Here is a 15,704-nt window from a genome sequence, read left to right on the forward strand (position 1 = left end):
CATCATCACAGCTCTCGTTTTTTGTCTTGCCAAGTAGCTTCTGTCTTCCTTTTTCACACTTGGTTTTAACCTGATTTCATTTTTCTTCTATTTCTGGTAGCTTCTTCTTTTTCATCTCTCCCTCTTTGACTTTCCCGGTGCTGCGGGATGCACGCTTTCTCTCGAGATTGGAATTAAGCAGAAAATAAAACAACTACAACAGCAGCTTTATCTTTTCATCAAGCGATTCTCATAACTGCAGCTGTCCTTGGAGAGGATCTTGGCCTAGTATCTGAGCAAAACACACCAATGTGCAGCGTGCATGCGGAACACGGGGGCGGTGATCAGCCTTGCAGAGAAAATAATGATGACAGGAGCGCTCTAAAGAGGCGAAGGTCGACATGTCAAATAAAATCAACTCCCTGCCTCGTCCCTGCAGAGGAAACTGCCCAAACGGAGGCAAAGATGGGAGAAAGAAATAAGGAAGCACAAGTGACTGAAGCCATGACCACAGTGAATGTGCAGCTTTGTTCCTCTTGTGTTGAGCTGTCGCAGTTGGCCACGCTCGCGTGTACAGTTACAGCGGTGAAGCGCACCACTGGACTCTTTTCTAATCTCCTCTGACATGAACACATTCGAGGATACACAGGCATGAATGCATTCAGTTGCTGTGTGTTGAACTGGCAGGCCTGGAAGACACAGGCTTAAGGAAGGGAGGGGGGGCACTGAGAAAAATACAAGCAATGTACTCAATCAAGGGTGAGAGAGGAGGAGGATTGCAAGAGGGAGAGAGAGAGAGAGAGAGAGAGAGAGAGAGACAGAGAGAGACAGAGAGAGACAGAGAGAGAGAGAGAAGTCAGCCAGATAGAAAACTGGAGAGCAGTTAGCATTGGCGAAAGCAACGACAGGAAATGAGATGAGGAGAAAGGAATTTCAACTGGATCCAAGATGTAGTTTAAAAGCGTTGAACAACCCACTTACCCCTGTGTGTGTGTGTGTGTGTGTGTGTGTGTGTGTGTGTGTGTGTGTGTAAGACAGAAAGAGAGACAGAGAGAGTGAGAGAGAGAGAGAAAGACCGTGAGAAAGGAAAGAAAGACGGAAATTTCAAACAGCACTGCACATTATCCCACTGTTAATACTCAGTTCCTTTGATGTTCCTATAACGGGGGTCAAAACAAGAACTGAAACATAAATGCAGGTCATTATTGTATTTCTGGAAATGGCATTATAAAACATCTCACTCACACACACACACACACACACACACACACACACACACACACACACTGAATGAACTGGTGAGTCTTCAAATATGTAGCTTTATCATTCCAACTGCTGCAGTTCAAATCTATTTTCATGATCTGTTAATTTCATTCATGATTAATTTTTCTGTTACTTGTTTACTTATTTCCTCAGCACCACCAGGGACAGAACTCACGTAACATATTCAAACAATGAAGTATTGAACAAACAGCCTGTAATTTAGTCCTGAGTCTTTATGAAGCTATGGTGGTACTGAAGTGGTACTGAAAAGACTGATGTAAACATGAAGGTGCACCTCATTACAGCAGAGCGGTTTTAGACTCTTACATGATACGATGGAACCTTCATTTCCTGAAATGCAACTTGATACAGTCTTTTGTTAGGACCTCCCTGGCAGGTAAACACCCACGCAGCTTAGACCAGCGAGGTACTGTGGGGAACCATATTAGAGTTCAAAATGCCCCCCCCCCCCCCCCCCAGACATTTTCTTACACAGAATTACAACAGGAATGGTATTAAAGATACTTGTTTCACCATAACAATGCTAGATTGTTTCATCGATCTGTCCAAAATTGCAAGGCCACAAAGCGCACAACTGATAGATGTTTTTGTGTTTGAGACCAGAAACAGAAACAGCTAACTCCTAATATCACCAGGCTTATTCTCTTTAGAGCCATCGTTCTCCATTCCTTTGATAAAATAAATACAACATTTTGAATCGAGCTTCTATCATGATGTGAAAATGTGCTAATGTTGTATATTAACTGCAATAATCCAAGCGGAGCACTCATCATAAGACCCGGAACGGACGACATGATATCAGTAGTAGACTGATATTTAAATGGGATAAAACTGATATGTGTATAAAAATTGATATGTATAATTGATATGTGTATAATAATCGATATGTATAATTGATATGTGTATAATAATTGATATGTATAACTGATGTGTATAATAATTGATATGTATAACTGATATGTGTATAATAATTGATATGTATAACTGATATATGTGTATAATAATTGATATGTATAATTGATATGTGTATAATAATTGATATGTATAACTGATGTGTATAATAATTGATATGTATAACTGATATGTGTATAGTAATTGATATGTATAACTGATATGTGTATAATAACTGATGTGTGATACATGTATTATAACTGAAAAGTTTATAGTAATTGATATGTGTATAATAACTGACATGTGTATAATAACTGACATGTATATAATAACTGACATGTGTATAATAACTGACATGTGTATAATAACTGACATGTGTATAATAACTGACATGTGTATAATAACTGTTATGTGTATAACGTGTACTATAGAGGCGTTACTTATATGAACCTAGATACACAACATTAATGAATGACAACATGTATAAATTCCCATTTTATTTTTCTGAGGTTCCTCAACTCAGAAAAATAAAATGGGTGTGTGAACATACGAAGGTGAGCATTAAGCAGCTAAACAGTCTGATATTCTTTATCAGGACCAAATATCTAAAGCAGCTATTTCCTTTACATTCATCAGACTGTAGAAACTTAGTAAAAAGGGAATGGTATTATTGTGAAATTCTTGGATGTGTAAAAAAAAAAAAAAAAAAAAACTATTTACAAACATATTTCATATCCTAACTGAAATGGTAATAAGGAATAATGGATAGAAGCATAATTCACATTGTATTTGGCTGTATCTTCCTCAACGTATGAAAACCTTCTGGCTCCATTGGATGAAAACCTGACTCTTTTATCATTACTCTTCTTCAGATTAAAAAAAAGCTACCTCTTTAACAAACTGCTAGCTGGTGAGCGTAAATTAACAACACGGTTTACAAAACAGGTAGCTGTTTTAAAAAAGGGCCCAAATCTGAACTGAGGGAGAGATTTACATCACACCGACAGCCATCAGGTGGACTGAAGCATTTTTTTTCAAGGTATATTGTTGCTCTGTGGCTCCTGGATGTGAATAAGCAAAGTAATATTTGCGACTGAAATGGCGATAAAGTGTAGAAAAGAGACCCATACATTGATTTACATTTTATGTTGTATTGTACAAATGTGTTAAAAAAAAATTGCAGTACATTTGGACAAATTCCTGAATGTTGTGTCATTTTCACCAGAACGCGAACTCTTTGGCAAATACTGGCGTAACACATTAGCAACCATAGATTAGCCTCAAGCAGCTAAAGAGGTAGATATCTCAGAGCCAAAATCTGAGCGAAAGGAGAGTGAATATCACACTTTACTTCAAGTATACATAGTTGTTACTGTGTAAGCGCTGGGTGTGTAAATAAGCAAAGCTGTTTGCTAACACATTTGCTATATCAAATGTAACAGTGATATCTCAGGGTTATATTCACAACTTGTTTGCATTGCCTCCAAATGCTTAAGGATTCAAAGATTTATTTTTTATCGTCATACCATTTCATATTTCCATGTTAGTGGTACGAAATTAGGACTCTGGTCCCGGTATAAGCCTAGGAAAATAGTAAGCTAAAGATAGAATAAATACAATAAAATCAAGGAAAATAATAAGGTATGTACATGTATCTATATAAATAAAAGACAAGGTGCAGTGGTTAGCACTGTGGCCTCACAGCAAGAAGGTTCTGGGTTCGAGTCCCAGCTCCAGCACAGGATCTTTCTGTGTGAGTCTGCATGTTCTCCCTGTTCCTGTGTGGGTTCTCTCTGGTACTCCAGCTTCCTCCCACAGTCCAAAGACATCAAGAGGGGACGAGGCTGATTGATACTCTAAATTGACCGTAGGTATGAATGTGAGTGTGAATGGTTGTTCGTCTCTGTATGTTGGCCCTGCAATGGACGGGCGACCTGTCCAGGGTGAACCCCGCCTCTCGCCCGTAGATGCTGGGATCATACCTGTCAAGTTTTGGATTTGAAAATAAGGGAAATTTTCTGGTGATCGCTGCAAGCCATCCCACCACCCCAATTAAGCTCCAGTATCCCTTACATCTTAAGACAGGTGTGCAAGATATCTAAAAACAACTTGTCAACCGCTTACTAACTAAAACTAGGTGATCAGAATCTGATAGGCCTACCTTTGTTGACATTGAAATGCTGTGAAAATTCCTACATTATAATATCCGGGAACATCTCAGCTACACACTTGTTGAAGTCATCGCAGAAAGTAAAAGCAACGTTGTTTTTGGCACACAGCATTGCCATTTTAACCTCCGCATTTGTGACCTGGTCTGCCTCCATGGTATTTCTAGTCAGAAATACTGACATCGCCTGGGCATGATTCCATGCCTCGAGCCCGCGCTTGTGCTTGGCGGATTTCTCATGCTGGCTGACATCATTCCTTCCTCCGTGGGAGACACTAAAGTCGCTATTACAAATCCTACAGAAAGCGTGGCTATCCCCCTTTCTGCTCCTCGTTAGAAAGGTAAATTCAGAGTTCCATTTATCGAGGTATTTACAGGAAGACTTAGATTTTTTTGGCAGGAATGCCTTCGGTGTCACGTCCGTGATCCATCTCTCTTTTGTTTGTTCCCCGCCGTCGGCACTAACCTCGCGACAACTGCCGCCCAGACTACTGCAGGTGGCAATTCTCGCGAGGCTAGTGACAGAGTTCAGCAGAGGATTTTTTTTTTTCATTGTAATACAGGAGATTTACGGGAGAATACTAAAACGGGAGGAGGGCGGGAAAGAGGGGTAAAATACGGGAGTTTCCCGGCCAAAACGGGAGACTTGACAGCTATGGCTGGGATAGGCTCCAGCCCCCCCGCGACCCTTACTAGTAAGGAATAAGCGGAAGATGACAATGGATGGATAAAAGACAAAAATGAAATATTAACAGTCTGTTAAGATATCGGTGATGGCAGGTGAAAAAAGTCATTGAGGTCACCACATTCATTTCTAGATAGCTATTCTTGCTCATCTTGAAACCCGCTAAAACCACAGTTTCACTCTCGCCACGCCACTGAATCTTTAGTATCAGACTTACGCACATAAACGATTTCACAGTCATTGTTTAAAAACACGACCTAAATGGAGCTTCCTGTGCCTACACTTCAACAGAGTCTCATGAATAACATGTCCAGACATCACATGGTGCTATTTGTATCATTTATGGACATCTCTCCTAAATCTAGCCTGACTTAATTAGTATCTCTTGATGAAATTTGATGAAAATATTTAGTCCCTAATGGCTTAATTGAGCAGTTATTTCATCAATGCTGCTGGTCGTTTCTGCCTAAAGGATCAAGGGTTTTACAGTTGAGGACTGGCCATGCAGCAACACCATCCTGCCCGTGATAAACCAGAGTTAAGTTACTTATCTAACTCAGACTCCATCTTGTGCTGTCGAAGGCTAATGTTCAAACTGATCTGTTAGACTCGATGGAAACAAAAATGCATGTGCTTGAAAACAAACATGACCATTTGCACAGATCTTATGCACCGAGAACTCTTATGCAAGAACTTCAGTGGTGTGATGTTTCCTGCTGGTACGTTGACAGTGGTGTTGGCTACTGGGTTCATCTTGGTAGGGTTAAGCTTCTGTCAGCTTCACTATCTGTTGACACTCTCAAAATACAGCTGTTTTTACTTCTAAAGAGAATATCTGTTAAAAAGAAAAACAAGGATACGCTCAGAAAAAGGCTCAACATACACAGCAAATACACAATCTTGCAAGTACAAGAAAGACTAAATCGCCTGAATGTCCATGACTGTGGCAAACTGATGCTGCTGCTGTTGTCACAAGAGAAACACGCTTGCTGACCTGATGAAATCAGCCTCTGCGAAGACGTTTTATGTCTCACTTTGTGCTGAGATGATGTTGAGTTTTTAAAACGCTGTAAAAGTGTTTAACTGACTTCTTCTACAGCATGGAGACTGTCTTCATGGTTATGTTGTCTGTTATCAGGTAGAGGTCGTCCCTGGGAGGGATCACGCCAACCCAGCCTTGGGGCAGCAGAAGGACATCCAGAAGGAGCGCTCTCAAGGCTTTTATTTACCCATTCTAACCCTGTGAACGTTCCTCCCCACTATTCCTAGAACAGTCTTCTCCTGGAGGGAAACCCGCTGTGCCCAACCCGGATTATTGCACCAGCCTAAACCTGCTTGGGCCGAAACACAGTCTGCGTCTGAACAGTCAACACAAATGTTTACAGCAAACAACTTCCCAGACAGCTGGCCTTCTAGGACAAAATGGAGAATGTGACACCTATAAACTCATATGAAGAAACCACAGTGACATGTGAGGGGGATCTGCACTCTTCCCCTGAATGAAAGACATTCCTCCCCTCCCTCCCTCTCGGGTCCCTCCATGCCCCCTTCTCTGTCTGAACAGGAGGGAAGTTGGGAACCTCTGTTGGCCAGCTGTCAAGGGAAGGGGCAGGCGGGGGGGGGGGGGGGTGTCCCAACAAATCCATTTTTCCCTACCAAACTTCCAAAATCATCCAGCTGAGCCACTAATCATGATATTTAATATGGTGTTTCTTCTACTGTGCTCCACTCAGGGTCAGAATCTATTTCCACAACATCTAAAATTACATTCAAAATGGGGCAGGGTATCGATTCAGATTTTCCAGATTGATTCGATTCAATATGACAAGGTCCCAATTCAATTCGATTCAAGATTCAATTTTGATTCAGTCTGGGATATCAGTTAAAATAATCCTGTAAATTTAACAAGTAAGTCCTTTTGGCCTGGTACATAATTAAAAATTATGTTTACATTAAGAATTAAACTGAAGAATTACTTTCTTTCAAACGTGCATACATGTTTGGGATTGTCGCTTCACTTAAATGTTTGCATGTTGGCAAAACATAGCGTCCAGAGTTTTAATGAGACTTCGGAAACCATCGTTTTCAACGACACTGTATGGTCTTATGTCCTTGCATATAAAAATCAAACCAGCCTCGTTATTTTCTTTGCACGTGGAGAGTTTGCTGGTAACTTGGGCGGCAATACCTGCTCCAGGCTGGTTTGTTTGAGCCGTGCTGACAGCGTTTCTGGGTGATGTCTCATCAAATGATGGAAGAAGATTCGTCGTGTTGCCACTGTATTTGACCTTACCCTTGCATATTTTGCATATTACTTGTTTTTTGTCCAAATTATCGTTTTCTTCCAACCTGTTTAATCTGAAATACATCCAAACAACAGCTTTTATGTAAACTTGTCTTCCATGTTTGCTTGACTGCTGGCAGTAACATCTCACGAGATCTTGTTCCGTGGAGACCAGCAGAATTGATACTTAATGCTGCTTCTTCGCATGTCCAATAAGGAAAAAACTACTTAAGTCAATAGATCGATCTTTGGATTTTATGAATCAATTGAAACAATTGTGAACCATTTAAAGGGAGATCGATTAAAATCGATTCTATTGATTTTTTTTAAACCCAGCCCCAATTCAAAATGCAAGATGGGATAAATAATAACACATTCCAGTGTTGGGACAACACTTTCACACTCAGCAGCGCGGGTTTAGGCAGACAGATGCCAGATCCCAGGATCCACAAGATCTAGTTTCAGACTGAGTTCTAGAACCACTGGAGTGGGTACTTCTGCTGAGCAGACTGTTTGTTCACACCTTTAATTTCTCCCGAAGTCCATTTAAAGCTGCTAAAAGCTGCACTCAGATCTGTTTGGGTAAATAGCACAAATTTATGATTCACTCATACCTTATTGGTTCCATCTCCCTGGTATCATCTCCAAAAACAGTTACACCCACCTGCACCACAGAGCTCAAAGACAAAGTTAGCAGCTAGCAAGTGAACAAGTGTTGGGGCATTTAGCTTCTACAGGGACATGATTAGATTAGATGAGATGAACTCAAACTAGATTCAAGATGGTAAATGGACTCATTTTTATCTCGCCTCTTTCTACCTTAGCAGCATTCAAAGCACTTTAAAGTGTCATCTCTTTCACCATTCACACACTGATGGTGGAGGCTGCCACGCAAGGTGCCACCCTACTCATCGAGAGCAATTATGGGTTCAGTATCTTGCTCATGGACACTTGGACATGGAAGTGAGGATCGAACCAGTGAGCTTTAGGTTGCAAGAGGGCCACGCTACCTCTGGGCCATGCCACCCGAGGAGACTTAACAGAAGTTGGTGGAGACCAAAACAGAGCTAAAAGGAGAGTAAACGGCGGTTTTAAGCAAAGCTCAATGTTGCTAATGTTGCTATAAAACTCATGGATAAAAATAAGGTTGCTAACTAACAACACTCCAAAGCCCCTTTCATACTGCACCAAAAACGCGGGTCAACACGGGTTTTTGGACACTCTGAAAGGGTCGACTCAGCATTTCCACCCTCGTCAACCAACTCGCCAAGCGACCCAGGTGTATAGTGGCTCGACTCGGCTGCAGTGTGAAAAAGGCAACCCGTGTCATCTCAGGTTTCACGCGACCTTCATGTCACATCCTGATTTTGTCACTGTGCCGCCTGTCAGGCTTTGCCTGTAGTTTCTTCGGCTCCCTTCCATACTCGCCAAAAACTCCATCCTCCTTCGCTGCATTAGCGCTCTGACATTTTCCAGTCTGCACCGAGTTTGTATGCTTTGCAAAAGAGACAACATTGCAATGCACGCAACGACAATGCTAAAGTTCGACTCGGCAATGTCCATGTTGTCGTTTGTTTACATCTCAGTGTTCCGCCGCATGTTTATGTGTAATGATAACGTTGTCAGCGCGATGACCAACGAGAGAGAAAAACACAGGCACGCAGCCCTCACAGCAGGAGTTCAGACCCGGGTCTTCTGGAAGCTAGAATGCGCCCTAATGCAGAGCAAACACGGGTCCAAAAACCCACGTTGACACGCGTTTTTCGGTGTGAAAAGGGTACAAGACTGTTTAATTTCAGCACTGTCAGTTAATGTTAGCTTTTGTGTGTGTGTGCGCGCGTGTGTGTGTGTGTGTGTGTGTGTGTGTGTGTGTGTGCGTGTGAGACAATGCTAATTCAATTTTTTTTCACTCTACAAGAAAAGCAGTTGCGTGTATCTGCCTGGATGTGAAGCACGCGTGTGCACACGCATGCACACATACACACAGATGGCTTTTCAGCTCACTGACAAAGTGCATAGAAGAATACAGTGCTAGCAACTACTGTATGTTTATTTTTGTCATTCATTAATTTCAGCTCAATAAAAGTGTCTCTGCATTTTCTGTAATTCTCTAGGGATATTTTTCTTCTCCCTGATGTACAAAACAAAAGAAACCAAACTAAAACCATTACCCAAAAAACACAATATCAACCCAACCGTGGTCTTCCTGAATGATTCTGTTTTTAATGGCTCATGTCTTATATCTTCCGCATCACTTTAACACATACTTCCATTAACTTCAGCCTGACATATTTCTAGAAATATTTGCATTCAAGTCAGGATTGAACATATTCAGATATTACAGCTGGTACAATGTCTTATGACACTCTTTTCATAAAATAAACTGCAAAAATATAGATTTACTTTTAAATTAATATAACAGGCGATACTAAGGTTCCCTTATTGCCATTTTGACAAGTGATAAGCATACAAACTATGACCTCTCGTTAAGTTTTACAACTCAGTTGTCAAATTCTGTTAATCTGATGTAACAATGTGATAAATAAATAACTACAGCTATTTGCCTTTTTTTGGTAGTAGGATTATCTTTGTGAGTCAGATATGCTTTGTGTGGTCTAATTATATCACGATATATCCAATATCTTAGAATTGCTGTCACGTGACATCTAAGGCGGGAACTTCATGCTATGATACATATCCTATATATATATCATTTCTCATATCTCTAGCAATAAATATAGTTTACATAATTAACTGAAAATTTCCAAATAGAACTGAAAATACAACTAACTTTATACCAACGGGGTAGTCATCAATACATACATCACACTACGTTAATTAAACGATGGAGGAATTGAGTCATCACTGTTTAACTCGACATTTTCCCTCGTTGACATCACACCATGAAATGATATTGAAAAACTCACTGTACAATATCACACTGACATACAGCTGCTGTAACATACATGGAAAAAATGACCCAGGATGCACTGCTGTACCAGTCGTATTGCACAGCCTTCACACTATCATCATATCTTGAATGACTCTGAGATTCCCGCCCCTGTGTAACACAGTTAAATGTATTATAGTCATTTACACCTTTGGTTAAAGAAGAGTACATGTATTTGGTCCTTAGACTGGGGTGTGTTTTCAAGTGCTCTGAGCCCATCATGAGTTGATTGAACCACGTTCTGGCAGTGACAGAGTCAAATGCGTTGGTGTTGATTGGTTCAACTCCAGCTGTGCCACCAAGAGTCTGTGTGAGCGCTGGCAGACGAAACACAGCCTGCTCCTGTATGTCAGACACCACCTCTGTCCCTCTCTGGCTGTCCCACCACATCTGCTCTCTATTAGCTTGTTGCCATGCAGGAAAAAACACTATTCTTTTGTAGTCTATTCCAGCCAATCAGGAAGTGAATTGGGGGGTAGTTTCCTGTTTCCTGTGTTCCCCAGACAGTATGGACTCCTGCGATCCTCAGAAGTTTGGTTTTCTGAAATTCATGTGTTCCTTCAGGAAACTGAGAGGAGTCATCACCTGGCAGAGCATCACAATAATAAGTCCTCTCTCCAACAATGTAGCAGATTCAACTCTGAGTCATCAACCAACCGCAGCCTCGTGCCAAAGGACAGGACTTTGATGAAAACAATGTGATGCAAGGGTTGTGTTACTGGAAGCACAGAGCCATGGGGATCAGACAGACTGGTAGGGAACTACACACTGTAAATTCTACTCTCCTCACTGTATGCTGCAGAGAGGCAGGGACATGACAGCGACAACTTAATAACAAGTCATGAAATATTGATTAATCCTGTTAACTGTTTGTCCAGGCAACACAATGTTGGCCTGGTGTCTAAATAGGCAGGAAGTCCTCCAGTTATCCAGTTTTCATTCACAGGAACCAAACGCTCCTTCACAAAGCGGAACAAAGTAATGAGACCTTTGTGATTCAAATGTTACAGCTCTCAGTTCTGAGCGTTCTGATAACAGTCAGGATCATTCATGCCCCTCTCTCTCTCTCTCTCTCTCTCTCTCTCTCGCTCTCTCTCTCTCTCATCAATGTCTGAAACAGCAGGGGCTCAGCAGCCAGTGTTAACAGTATGTAAGCTGCTTTAGAGATGCAGCCTAACTTTCTATCAGCTCGCCTGAAAAAGAGCTGTCGGATTGTGTTGTTTTTTTTAAGTCAAACGCTGGCTGTCAACATCATACAGTCACACAGCAGCTCCTGTGTGTGTGTGTGTGTGTGTGTGTGTGTGTGTGTGTGTGTGTGTGCACGCAAGCGCGCGCATTGTCATTTTTGTCTTCATCTCCCCCTCTGCTCATCCCTTCTGTCGCATGTTAGGAGTCAAAACAATCCGGACAGCACAGCCAGGATGAATCGGGTGCCAGATGTCAGTGAAAACTAAAGGCGGCTTCATATTGAGGGATGACAATTTAGGGCACAAAGAGGAAATGAATGGGCTGCTGAATGCTCTTAATGGATTAACAAGGCAAGAATTACAAACATGTTGGCCAAATGGTCAGATATTGGCATCACAATAGTGTTTACTATGGCCACAGATAAAACACAAACTGAGCAAGTGATTAGTAAACTGAGAGAATATTCAGCATCAGCAAAATTGTCAAAAATGAGTCAATACTTTTCAGGCCAAAAGACCAAAAAATAAATAAAATCATTGTCTGATCAGCCCTTTCATCACTTTTATTGACCATAATAATCAAGTCAAATGCATGAATTGCAGCCCTGACTATAACATGGGATATATTTGTGTGTGTTTATATAAATTTCCAGTTACAGTATTTAATTCTCTTATAATAGATAATTATTACAAATGTAATTGTTATTACTATGTAATACAACCCGTGAGAGAACATGGATATGAGCAGTACATGACAGATATACTAAAGACCAGGAATACTTACTTTTGAATCGGAATGATCATTTATAAAAAAAAAAAAAAAGCACGAAAGCAGTGGTCATTCATTGTCTTCAAGCTCCATTCATAAGCTATGCATGTATGCACCACAGCCAGGCATCTAAATATAGGATTGTTGCTAACATTCAGCAGCGAGACAATCGTGGCTGTTTGAAGGTGTGAGGACAAACGGAGGAAGGATACATTAATAGGTGGCAGAAAGACGGTGTGATACTAACCCTAACCCTTTAGCTGGTCTCTAGCAGCTAAATGTTTACTATATATCGTCTATTCCTCATTAATTCACAACTATCTGCAGCCCTCTGATCCACATGATTTGGATCTTTCATGCCAGCTGCCAGATTCCCACATTTCCCCTCAAGGCTCTATTTTCCTCTGTGCATTAGCAGTTTTACCAATTGTTTTCCAGGAGGGAAGCATGTGATTTGAATTACAATACCGACATTAACGAGACAGACCTGTCCCACAGCCTCCAGCCCTGAGTGCCTGCTTGGCCCGTTAACATGGAGACATCCATTGAGGCGCTCAAACTGGGGGTAGGGATTTTTCCTCTTACCTATTTTTATTTTAACGCTCTGGAAAACCCGGAGACCTTCCTCTTCTACCGCCATGCTTTCGCCGTGGCTCCTACCCTTTTGTCGGCTAAACAGAGACAGTCCTCCACGGTGGTTGGTTATGGTCTCTCCAGCTCTCGGATATTCCAGGGGTTTTGCACATCTATGCTCACCGGACTGCGATCACTCTCAGTCCCGACCGCTGCTGCTGCTGCTGCTGGCAGGTTACGATCAGACGAGTCGCTCCAGTCCTGCAGCAGCGGCTGCACAGCGGCGGAGGTGTGGTCCGGCACAACACCGCCCACTAGTATGAGGGGTGATCCATGCCACACACCAACGGAAGGATAGGAAGTAGACGGTCAACTAAACTTAAGTAAAGGGAGGCTATATTATGCTTTTCCCAACTTGTTGACCTGTATATTAAGTTATAATGCTAAATGTTGATGTAAATTAAGGGGAAACATTTCATGTACTTCAACAGTGAATATAGGGTGGAGCTAAACCACAGAGAAACCACACTGATAACAAATTTAATGACAAATAATACATTTATATCTGACAGATTAAGAATGCTTCTATATGCAACAAGAAAGTTATATTTGCACAGTGTTTGATATAAATTTGTGTGATTTTATGGTTCCAATAATTAATTTTTAAAAAAGCACATCCACACTTCAGGTAGGTGGAAGAAGAAGTACAAGAAGAGAAAGGAGGAGAAAGAGGACGCAACTGAGATATTGCATATTATCTGTTCTATCTGCAAATCATCTGTTTCTGTATCTGTCTCTGAATATAAGACTAGAGTGGGTGTGGCCTGGACTGGAAGGTGGGTTTTCATTCAATGAAACAAAGTTTTGACTTCCTGCCAAGATACTGAAAAATCAGAAAAAGTCCCCCCCTCTGTTTGATTTTTGTTCATAATTGAACTAAGTTTCAAGCCAGCATGGGAACATAGGTTTCTAATTTAATCAGTTTGACTGGGGAACTGGTATTGTAATTATTGTTTCAGTTGAATGCAAGTGCATGCCTTCCTTGCCAGCTAATGGTAGTCAAGTGTGGTCAAGCCATCGACTGTAATAGACCAAACTAATGCTACATGCTAACTAGGAAGCACTTGTTGCATGATGGCCCAAATGCAACTGTGAAGTAGCAGCTGTCTTTTTTTACAGGGTAATGGCCTTTTGCCACATTGGCTTTTGAGTTTGGGAAACATGCACCACTGGACTAATGGCACAAAGAGAAACGTTAATGGTAGTTAGAAAGATCTGATTACATTCTCATGCGGGAACACTTCTGTTTTTTTGCATCAAATAATTGTTATAATTTCACCAGACCAATTTTTTCATTTTCTTCTTGGTGCCAATCAACAGGAGTAATGCCAGATCCAAGTATTCAGCGCCCCTGCTGGGCAGCCTGCCGGACTTTTTAATTTCTGCTTTTTTTTTTTTTAATTTCCCTCTTTTTGATCAATCTATATTTAGTCTCACGATCAGTTGTTCCTAAATCCCCAAGCTGCTTTTTCCTGTGGTTCACTGACATTAACCACCCTCTATATAAGGGCTCCAAGGTCATGGGATGGCCCAATAGCTCTGACATGAAAAAGCCCACAGTGTTGATAGATTTAGAAAATATGAATGTGGAGCTTGATCACCATTCTAACATCAGTGCTTTTCTTCCACTGTGATTAAGACCATTGCATCATTTATGATAATTCAAAGAAAGTAGTGTTTCACCCAAACACACACACACACACACACACACACACACGCACAGCTGCCACATGCAGACCCATGTCTGACTTCTACCTGCATCAAACAGACAGCAGATGCTGATCTTGAAACCATTATCGTTGAAGAACAAAAGATCTATTTGTGTCCATATGGAGACATTTGGGGCGACTGAGCAGACACCAGCTTTGCAGACTTAAACCTTGTAATAATTACATCCTAGACAACCTAAAGTTTATCCATGCATAGCTAGTGAGCAATAACCAACACTACTTGGCCATAATGCCATTTCTTATTCATGACTCTTGTGTCCATTTAAATTGTTCTGCTCTAGTGGGTACTCTCAGTGCACAAATATTCACTAATTGAATATTTCTGCCAGATATTGCACTGAGAGGGCTTTTTTAAAGTTTAAAGATTTCCAAATGGAGTTCACTATAAACTCTTATTGGACTGCCTTGCTGACAAAGGACGCAAAGAAAGGAAGCTAACACAAACACGTCCTTCATTGTCAAGGTAATAAAAGAATTCCAACTCAAACAATTTGAAAATAAATTAGAGAATGAGCATCCAAGGCCTGCATAGAGTATAAAATGTCACTAATTTCCTGTTGACAGATGGAAGGGTGACGAGTTGTTGGGGGACAGGATTAAAGATCCATTCAGGTGAAAGACAAAGAGTCAATATCAGCCCACATTTGAGTTTAGTGGGCCACACCTATGACATCACCGTGGTCACAGTCCTCAAAATAGCCTGACTGTGGTCTGGAACACTCTACAAACCCAGCTTGCTAAGCTAAACAGGGATGTGGGACGAAAGAGCAGTTGGACAGTCAGGCACCACAGTTTGCTGTGGTGTTGGGATTAGCTGGGACTCCTTTAGAACAGCTTTAAAGCTAATTAGACTACTGGTCTCATGTCCTGTTAGACTATGAGAACTTCCTGAGGAAGATACATGCACACATACATTCCACAAAGAAACATGAATGCTTGTTATGTACATATAAGCAATGCAGGTAACAGCAGAATTCCTGTGACCAACAGAAAAAAACAGCACATTGGCCACATCCTGTTGCACTTGAACTGTGAGTTTGTGCTGCTCGTACCAAGACAGGATTTCCTTCACCTTATTAAAAGTCTGTTTTACAAAGTTGAATATAAATTTGCATGCTTGGATGTGACATTTATCAAAACATCAT

General features: G+C 41.2%; 1 protein-coding gene across 2 annotated transcripts in view; it reads right to left on the reverse strand.

The window, feature by feature from the left end:
• rasa3 (RAS p21 protein activator 3) overlaps window positions 1-13,013 on the reverse strand; it is a 45,413-nt gene extending 32,400 nt beyond the window's left edge. For both annotated transcript variants that reach the window (XM_086181075.1, XM_086181066.1), the window contains exon 1: window positions 12,782-13,013. In XM_086181075.1, coding sequence (XP_086037201.1) covers window positions 12,782-12,836 — 55 coding nt within the window. In that variant the 5' untranslated portion in view covers window positions 12,837-13,013. The remainder of the gene's footprint in view (window positions 1-12,781) is intronic.
• Between the last annotated feature and the right edge of the window lie 2,691 nt (window positions 13,014-15,704).

The sequence above is a fragment of the Aulostomus chinensis genome, chromosome 2 (assembly GCF_037954235.1).
Source record: "Aulostomus chinensis isolate RoL2024-O1b breed Wild chromosome 2, RoL_Achi_v1.0, whole genome shotgun sequence".
NCBI classification, from domain to species: domain Eukaryota; kingdom Metazoa; phylum Chordata; class Actinopteri; order Syngnathiformes; family Aulostomidae; genus Aulostomus; species Aulostomus chinensis.